This window comes from Seriola lalandi, unplaced genomic scaffold (assembly GCF_002814215.2).
Source record: "Seriola lalandi dorsalis isolate HSWRI2012SDOR001 ecotype SW California unplaced genomic scaffold, Sedor1 jcf7180002054689, whole genome shotgun sequence".
NCBI lineage: Eukaryota > Metazoa > Chordata > Actinopteri > Carangiformes > Carangidae > Seriola > Seriola lalandi.
This window is the reverse complement of record NW_019525242.1, coordinates 828,186-838,278: the sequence shown is the minus strand read 5'-3', so window position 1 is coordinate 838,278 and position 10,093 is coordinate 828,186. Positions and strand designations below refer to the sequence as shown.

At 43.8% G+C, this 10,093-nt stretch overlaps 1 protein-coding gene across 1 annotated transcript in view; it reads right to left on the bottom strand.

Moving 5' to 3' along the window:
* Window positions 1–483: 483 nt before the first annotated feature.
* The window catches only part of igfbp5b (insulin-like growth factor binding protein 5b), a 12,698-nt gene continuing 3,088 nt past the window's right edge, over window positions 484–10,093 (bottom strand). The window contains exons 2-4 of the mRNA XM_023423168.2: window positions 3,166–3,380; window positions 2,828–2,947; window positions 484–1,951 (exon numbers count right to left, since the gene is read on the bottom strand). Of these exons, the coding sequence (XP_023278936.1) occupies window positions 1,817–1,951; window positions 2,828–2,947; window positions 3,166–3,380 (470 nt within the window). The 3' untranslated portion in view covers window positions 484–1,816. The remainder of the gene's footprint in view (window positions 1,952–2,827; window positions 2,948–3,165; window positions 3,381–10,093) is intronic.

The window sequence follows — 10,093 nt, the reverse complement described above, 5'->3', positions numbered from 1 at the left end:
GAGGGGGTGGGGGGTGGGGGGCAGTGTGAGAAAGCAAATTGCCCTGTATGATATCCATGTCACTTTCACGTCACTATTTAATGTATTTGCATGTAGGAAGGCACTGTGACTTGCACACAGAGAGAGAACAACTCTACTTAAATGACCCTGTTATAACCTGTAGCATTTTTATTTTCATCATGCTCCCCTTAGATGTAGGTAGATAACCTTTGCATGGGGGCATGTGCGCAGAAGGGCTGCAGGGGGTTAGCTTCTTTGACTGCCCAGTAAGTCGAATGACTCAGGGTCAGGCTACAAGGACCTATGCAAATTCTTTACAGGCTAAAAATCTTTTTTTTTCCAAGCACAATTACATTGTTGTCATACTTTTTGTCTCTACAGGAAAAACAACATTCAATAACTATATTTAAAAGTAATGTAATACACCATGGTTACACTGTAGTAGCAGTACTGAGGGGAAACCACTTGATAAAGGAACATGGCTCAAAAGTGGGTGGTCTTTTTACTTCACTGAAGGCAAAGAACAACAGCACAAACAAAACCATACAAAACTACACTTCACACAACTGAATCAGAGAAGCGACCGGCCTTGACTGGCAAGTTCGGTTTACGCGCCGAACGCGTCGTCGAAAAGGTCGAAGTCAAACTCGAGTCCCGTCACAGAAACGGGAGAATCTTTATTTCACCAGTAGAGTCAGCGCTCTCTCTAAGCTTTGTGTCGCCCTGCATGGCATTGTCTGTTCAAAATAGGCACAGTTGGCATATCAGGCTAGCTACATTGTCGAAGAGCCACTTAACGTAGGTTCATCTGTGACGATCTGCTCGCTCTTTTGTTTTACGAATGCTCCGTGTCTGTCCCGAGACGTGCTTTACAATAAAGAGAAGGCCAGCCCCAAGACCACTTCAAGCGCTAGCAATACTTGTGACAAAAAAAACAAAACAAAAAACAAAAAAAAACAAAAAGGAAAGAAATTAGAACATTCTTTTTTTGTTTTTTGTAATAGGCTCACTCCATCATACACCAACATAGGCTGATACATACCACGCACTCGCACTGTATACATACATACGCACATTCATGCATGCATCGCTTTGTGAAGTTACACATATCTAAGCAGGTTCCCCTATTCATAAGTGCTCTGACAGAACCACATACCCAGATAGAGTCAACTGTTAAAGCATATCTCTATCACTTGTTGCTTTTCTTTCTTTCTTTTTGGAAAAACATACAAAAAAAACAAACCAACAAAAATACTCAACAGCCAATCATCAGTTCCACAGTAGCATCATGTTCCACAGCCTAAAAACGGATCTGTTTTCAATCAATGTGCCTGATGCTTTTTTTTTTTTTTTCTTCAAAATGATTTTGTGTTAATGTTACATCATACAAAGTGTTGTATTGAAACCCCCAGCTTCTATAAAAATATATCCATTGTGTGCATATATTTTCATGGATCTGCAATCAGGGGACCCGGCTCATACGAGGGGTCCCATGAGCAATAAGTCAAGGGCTCTATTTAAATCTTCCGGGACTTTTCCCCCTCATTCGACGACGAGTGCTTGGTCAACAACAGAAAAGAAAAGAAAAAAAAATACAGGTGTCTTTTGTTCAGCCTGTTCTTTCGTTTGGATTTTTTTTTTCTTCCTTTTTTGTTCAATTTGAAAAAACAAAACAAAAAAAACAAAACAAAAATCTTGAAGTGAACGGAGGGCGGAGCATACAGGTGTGATTCAGAGAGGAGGCGTGGGCCCTGGGTCACGTGGTGGTTAGGGGGTGGGGGTTGGTGGTAGGGGTTCGAGGGTGGTCTTCCCCTTTTCACTCATTGTTGTTGCCACTCTCCAGGTCTTTACACTGAATGTCCCCTCCGCTGTAGTCTGTGCCGGGGAGCTGGACGCCATACTTGTCCACGCACCAGCAGATGCCTCGTTTGCGGCCGCGAGATGGTTTACACTGTGGACCAGAAGAAAGGTAGACGGGTTATAAAAAAAGGTGAGGGTGAGGGCCTGTTCACCACAGAAAGTCACACCATGAAGTCCTTTGCGAAATAGACTAGTAGCCTTGAAACGTAGTGACTACTGGAAGGGCTAGTCTGTGAACTTGTAAGGTTATTTTTTCACCTGTTAGCTTGGTTGCCAACAGATTCTTGAGGATTTACTTAATCGCAGCGAGTGAATCCACTAATTCCATTGATATTAACTGATTTTACTGAAAATATTTTGCTGTTTTAAAGACCTTAAAGGCCTTAAAAGTACAGTGCATGCAATGTACTTTGGAAGGCTCTCTGACATTAAAGCTCCATATTTTCCTCTTGTGTTTTATTTGAAGTGTTGATCCATCCAAGAAGATATATTTGTGGTTTTAAGAACTAAAAACCATATCAATGTAGTTTTACATCTCCTCTCTCGGGCTTCTCTCTGGAGCTCTAGTATCAACAGGTCAGTGAGCCAATCAGAAGAGAGGAGGCTCTGAGCCTATCTTCTGACTGGCTGACTGTTTTCTGAGTGATCTAATAAAAATATAGCAGATTTCAGGTAAACACTCAGAGAAACCAAAGGTTGGATGGTGGGTTCAGGTGGGCGGGGAGTGGTGACTGCTTTGTTGTGACATCACAAAGTTACAGAAGTCCTGACGGCTGGTTTTAAGGCTCAGTTTCTGAATACAGGCTGTGTGTATTTCTCTGTGGACTGAGGCTTTGATACTTTCACAGTATTAATATAGAACCTAGACCTGCTTTATAATCAAACAACACATGGACATCTACTTTTATACAATATAGGACCTTTAATGCAAAATTGAAGTGCAAAGACCTTTCAGAGGCAAACTCACCTGCTTGCGCTTGAAGAATCCTTTTCTGTCGCAGTTGGGGAGGTACAAAGACAGAGCCATTACACGAGAAGTGTCCTTCATCCCCTGAATGATCCCATCCAGTTTTCTTCTGCATGGACCCTTTGGAGTGAGGCAGCACAGGGTTACAATCAAGCAGCACAGTCATTGGAGGCCATTCTCCACTCCAATTACACCCAAGTTAAACATGTATTAAGATGTAACTATGTAGGAAGTGGTTACAAGGGAGCAGCTGTCTGTCGCAGTGTCAGAAATGTCCCGACTCTAACCACGTTGCCTTTAAAACATGATACAGGATCAAACTAACACTGAATACTTACAAATTCAGGCTCATGCTTGTCGATGGGCAGGGGGGAGTAGTCCATGGGGGAGCCCATGGAGCGCTGCTTGCCCAGCTTCCTCTTTTGCTCCTTGCGCAGCGCATGGACTTTTTTACTGTTCACAATGTCTTTAGGAAGGAGCGGCACTTTGGCTGGCTGCAGCTCCTCTGTAATCTCTGTGGTCATGGTGTCCTCGTGTTCTCGAGACTCACGATCTGCAATCAATGGAAGACGGGTCAGTTAATGTCACATTTTTAAACCTGTAACAAAGATGAAGCCGTGGATTAATGTACTGTCGTGTATGGCTGGCCGGTCTATGTGATGTCATGGGATTGTATTTAAACAGCACCCCACCTTCAGAGACATGTCGTGTGTCATGTCTACATATTTTCAGTTCATTTGACATCATTCTGGTTTGGGTTTGTTGGAATGTTAGGGAGTAATGAGTCAACAGAGAAATGATGTTGCATGAAATGACACAGTGATAACAGAACAGAATGACTTAAGGAAGCTGGCATGTCATTCATATGCCATTTGCTAAAACCAGGCTGGGTGTGTTGAACTTGCACGCTGCTCAAAATGAAGAGAAATGTAAATGAATAAAGCCAACATCGGTATTTTATCACCATAGAAGTTGTTACGGTCAACATGTTAGCAAAATATTGTGTCTTTACACATCCAGCAGTCATTAGCATTTCTTTAGAGTTCTGTTATGTAATTTACTGTAAGTCAAATGTTCACTATCTTTCTAGCTCTGTAGCTGCTCCATCAACTGGCTCTCAATGATCCCTTATCTTCAGTAGCTAGTTTCTTCTCCTGTGTGACCCTCGGTTCTGGTGTAGTCAACAACATGCTGTATTTATCAGAGCATTAGCTGGAAACAACACTTAAGAAAGATTTGTGACTCAAGCAAAACAATGAAGTCTGCAGGCTGTAAAACCAAAACAAGGAACTGAAAGACTCTTAAACGCTGGCTGAAAGGAACCGCAAAGTTTTTGAAAGTCCCACCGTTTTTTTATTACTCATAATCCCTTGATCCACTGTTAATATTGAAATACTGACTCGTTTAGTTTTAGAGAAATGCCATCATCTCAGCTCATAGCAAGTTGTTTCTTGTTGCACCACTTTTCAAATTACGTGTGTTTGTTTATTTCATCTCCAGGGTTATTTCATATGAAACTGGTCTTAAACTTTTATTTGAACCAGAATGTAGGATTCAGGAATGTAAAACATCTCCACAACATCTAAAACCAGTCATTATAGAGCCACAATCAAGCGTCAAGATGAACCAATAAAAATATCACTGGAAGAAAAAAGTCAAAAGGTGAAAATTTTATATCATTTTTGCAATGCTCACTATTATATGCTCATTTCCTCTCTGCATACAGTGAGATTCAGCAGCCTCCCACATAAATACAACACCAGGTGCTTTCCCGGGGTTTGTGCCACCAAATGTTGCTTAACATTTGTTTACAGAGGAGGGGAGGCTGGAGCTAAGATCAACAGCTGATGAACTCCTTCAGCTACAATACAACTGTAACTAAACTCACCCACCAACACTGTCCAACCCCCTACAGCCTCCACTTATAATTAGTTACTTATCACAGTTATTGAGAAGCGATGCTGACCTAAATCCGTGAGAACATGAAAGACACCAGATATTTGCCCACTAATCTACTCTCTTTGGCATATCAGTGAGACATAAACACAGACACACAGATACAGATCAGCTCATGTTTGTGAGCGTCCGGAGCTCTCCGACCTGGGAAAACTGCATCACACGTCGCACGGTCGCCCCGACACTGTGCCTGGAAAATCTGCTAACACATTATCTGGGCTGCGAAACTGCAACAGGGACTGAGACCTCTGAGTGTAGTAACTTTATGGCGACGTGTCCCACATTAAGCTGATTCAAATGTCAAGCTGAGGAAAATCCAGTTGCTCTGTGGACTCGTATAAATGCTTGTACATTTCTGTCACATTTTATGCAGTTACTTAAGACGTGATTTCAGCTCCCCCAGGGGGCACTATAGTGTCAGAGATCTGAAAGTCCCTGTTGATAGGATATTCACAGGTTGAGGTCCTTTATCCTTAACCTTGCCCCCAACCCCCCTCTCCTATCTTTGGGGGCTCAGCCTCTTAAGCCTGAACCCCCAGCCAGAGGTTCTCTGAGGCCACAGAAAGAAGCCACTCTGCCCCCCCACCCCCCACCTTGGCTTAGCTGTACCATAAGTACAGAGTTATTGTGGGGACTTTGCCAGGCCCCAACTGGCTGAAGCGATGGTGCCAGTGGATGACCCTGGTTATATTTATCTGACAAGGAAACCCGCCGTGGTGCACAGGGCCAGACGCACTGAACCAGAGAGGAATGTTGGCTGCGGACTATAGGCCAACTGCTGCTGAAAGACAAATCAACCTCCATACTCGTGTGCTTGTATAGAGAATACGTCGGAAAATGTGATTTAACAAGTTGCCGTAACTCTGCTGACTGGGCCCGTTAGCGCACAGCCACTGTGGAGAAAAGGCACTGAGACGTAACAAGGACAACGAGCTCCGAGAAACTGATGTTCAAAGAACCTGACACAGCATGAGCGTCTGGAGTTTCTGGAAGGGGAGGAGGGAGATGGGAGGGGTGGGGGGGGGGTGATTACCAGAATTGGGTCTTTGGCTTCTGTGCTGCACTGCCATCTCTTTGAAATTAATCTCACAACTCATGACTTGGCAGGCCTTGGTTTGTGTTTAGATATGTCCTTGTGTCTCCCCATTCAGACTACGAGGCTATTACTTGCTATAAATAAATACGTCAAACAAGCATTCCTATGTACACCATGCATGCGACCACTGTGGAAAAACTCTTTATTTCTGCTGTACAGCCCAATAATTTCTCAGGGCACTTGATTAAAATGCCACATATTTGGCAGTGAAATATGCCGTAGAAAAAAAAAAAAACAAACAAAAAAAACATGCATTTTTAACATGCATTCTTGTTTCATACCTCATTTGGGCATATAAATGGCCAGACTAAGAAAGGTCTGAGCCATGGCACGTCAATTACGCCCACCTCACACGAGTCAGTCACTTTGAGAAGAAGTGTCCTTAGAAAACAATGTCAGAAATGTGGGCTTTTAAAAATTCATATAGCTTTTGTAAAAGACAATGGTGTCTGACTTCTTTTCTCCTCCACTTGAAAAAAAAAAAAAAATCACTAAATTCATCTCTTCTGAAGTGGGCTCTTCAGTGCAGCCACAAAAACTCAGTTTTTCCATGCTCAGGGTACCCGGCTTGTAAAGGAGGCTTAGAGGGGTCTGTGTTTAACTCCTGAAACTCAGCCAAGATGCTGGACCGGAGCCAAGTGAGCCAAGTCATGTGCGGCTCTTCCATTCAGCTGAGCCCAAAGCTGTGCTGCTACCCCCCCCCCCCCCCCCCCCCCCTGCTCCAGCTAAAGATTTCATTAGGACGAGAGGAGCGGAGAAGCCAAAGGAGGTGCACCTGATACTTCTCTGTTTAAAAATTAACATCTGCACACAATTATGCTTCATGAATATCCCAAGTTTCTTACAGGCTGCAGTCCAAGCATGAAAGATAAGCTACCCCTTCTTTGGATTTTTCTCTCCACCTGATCTTTAAGACTATAATAATACCGTTTAGATAAAAAAAAAAACAAAGACTGGACAATAGATTCTCCCACCTTTCATTGAATTTCCCAGCATTACACCACGTTTGTTTCATCCTGCCTTTGATTAAGTCAGTCTCTGTGCAGCATCTGAAATTACATCTTTACAAGAAGTAAGAGAGTGGTGAATAGCGGTGCTGTTTAATCTCAACAGGGGGTATGACAAGATAATTGTGGGGATAAAATGAGCCTGAGGGCCCTGTGTCATATAAAGCACAACGTTAGTAAACTATCCCTCAGCCTCAGACGGCCTCAGCTACTTAATATTTGAAAGAAGGCCATGGCCTGATAACCCTGTAGTTTCTAGAGCAGAAAGGGAGGTGTGAACTACCCAGTGGAGTTGTGTAAGTCCTTGAGGGTATGTGTGTGTGTGTGTGTGTGTGTGCAGTGCAACAAAACTTGACGGTCCGGATGACCAAGAGAAATGGGTCAGACAGGCTTTTTCAAAACTGTAGCAAAGTTACCACCGCTAGAAAGAATTTGCAGATGAGGTGACAAAGTTAGTATCGTGGGAGCGAAGCACGATTCGACTAAAATAAAAGTCTGGTTGGCAGGTAGGACCTTCATAAGGTGATAGCGGTTTTGATCCAAAAAGCCAGTGAGTTACATCCTCTGCACGACTTGACAGAAGCGCACAAACTTTTATCAAACGGTCTGTCCGTGATTGCACATTTGTTTGACCACAGGAGTAAGGGAATTATGTTTTGAGCCTTATGTCCTGTTGTTTCACAGGAATTTCTGTTGTGCACGCACTCAATCAGCCACTGAATATGCAGGAAATAACTCTTCCCATGGTATTGTGCACACAGAATATGTTCATTGCAATCAAAAAGTTTCCTGCTTTTCTGAATGTAGGGTATAAATAGCAACAAGAACAATTCAAGGATTATAAATCACAAAACAGGGACTTATGAGAGGATGCACAATCCTTCCAAGTGGGAAATGCTCCTATAGGTAAGCAAACTTTCTGACCTGTTTACAGCTCCCACAGTGTAAATAAACGCTCGGTCCGCGTCGCAAGCGGACATGTGAAAAGCACATTATCAGAGCGAGGCGCACGGCGCTTCTGCCGTACATTCCTAATTTTGGTCTGAGGTCTCTTCCCACATCTGAGTTTGGGTTTGCAACAAGCCGCACGGACGGACGCAACCTCTTTTTTTGGGTCACGGTCGCCACAACACAATTGCTGGGTGTGACGATGTTCTGACTCCCCAGCGGCAGAGGCAGCTATTTTGGCGAGAGCGGAGCGGCACTGTACAAGGCAGCATAGAAAGAAACATCACAGTGGGTGTAAAAGTAGATTCATTTGCGTTCGACACGTTGTTTTGTGGGATCGGACAGAGTGATGGTGTTATTTTTTTTTATCTTGAAAAGTGCTTCTAGGTGATCAAACCAATACCAACAATTTCAATAATCATGACGCATTTAGGAGGAGGCGCTATTCAATGCAAAGGATGAGCTTACTAGCTGGGACTGGCTACAACAAAAGGTTTCAGAGGAGTCACCGGAGCCTCCATTGTTTTTCAACTCCTCAGAAACTTAAGAGGACTGTTTTTTTTTTCTTTCTTTCTTTCTTGTCCTGCCAGCGACTGGACTTTTCAGAAACTCCGTCCGACTCAGCGGAGACAGAGTGATGATTCTGGTCCTTCCTCGCACCATGCTGGCGTGCGACCAGGTGTCAGTGGGTGAGATCACAGCGGACAGGTCACGTCTAAACACGTGACATCATTCTAAAGCCCAGCATGTGGCCGTCCCTGCCTATTTTGAATCGCATGCCTGCAGCGCGGGGAGGACGACAGTGAGTGTTGATTTCTTTCACAGCTGCTGCCGCCACCAGCAGCAGGATAGGTGTCAGTGACCAATAAGCAGCACGAATATCTCTCTAAAGTTTTACAGGGGGAAATCAGACAAGTGTGCCAAAGAGGTTAGTGGCTTGCCAGTGATAGGTCCAAAGGCGTAGACTTAAAAAAAAACAAAAAAAAAAACAGACAAAACCAGCTCTACATCAACAGTCTCAGTGTCATATCTACGAAACAGCTTCTCTACCTGTTTCCTGGCATCACATTTTCCATGAATTACATGTTTTTTTTTTTGTTTGTTTTTTTTTTTGTTTTTTTTGTACTTGAAGTCCTCCTGTGATATCGTGACAAAATGACCTTTCCAATAATTCTCCCTAGCACCTGCAACAGATCAGTTGCAGCATGCTAAGCTTTCACTGCGCTGTCTCAGATGTTCAAGGTGAGACGGATGGAAAGCCACATGCAGTCTTTCCTTTCACATGAGCCCATCATGAAGCTGTCAGGCAGCTGGGACCACACGTGACCAGAGCTATATCCAATGTGGCATGTCTGTATGAGCACGCAACGTCCACAGCAGATGGACTAATGACAACCAGCCACCGTGCTCTCTCTTAAGTGTGTATACCGTATGGTCAGAGAGAGGAAGAAGAAGAAGAAGAGGAATCAGCGTTTTTTTTTTTTTTTTTTTACCGCACGCTTCAGTTCCTCAGCTACGACCCAATAACCAGCTGTGTCAGTGATGATGTGGACATGGGAAAAGCAGATGGTGATTCTCAGAATTGAAGTGCTTTCTAAAAGTATGTGATGACAAGTGATTTTGTACGCCGCTTAGAAACGTGAAGGTAACACTGTTAGCGCACGTACATACATACATACACGAAGTTCTCTGGCAAACATTAAGCATGAGTCCGCCCGCAGTTGCTTGACTGTAAATATTGATGACAAATACATGTGACATGAGGAAAACCCACTGAAATAACTCTCTGGCAACAGGTTAGAGCTGCATCTGAAGAGCCAAGACAAATGTAAAGCATTACAGGAGCAGGTTTCCTGTTGCTATGCTAATAAGGGGCATAGCGTTTCTCGTCCGTGTCTGTGTGGAGTATTCTGGATTTGGAGCCACTCCCTAATCATCTTTTGTTTCTTGGCACAGAGCAATCTGTTCAAACATAAGGCCCCTTTCAGGAGCTTGAAGGACGAGGGGGCCTGCTGCCATGAAGTCATATCTGTTGGCAAGCTTTCCGGGATCTGATTCACTCATAGGGTTGGTGGGGGGGGGGGGCTGGGTTTGACAAAAATCTGAGTGCCCCCCCTCAACAGCACATATACCACCTCCTGTGCTTTACAATCCACGCAACTTCTGGGATCACAGTGCAAGCAAAACATGAATTAATGCGCTGCTGGGACTTGAACCCAGACGCAGAGAGTGATGGTCCAGGATTCTTTTTCTTACATG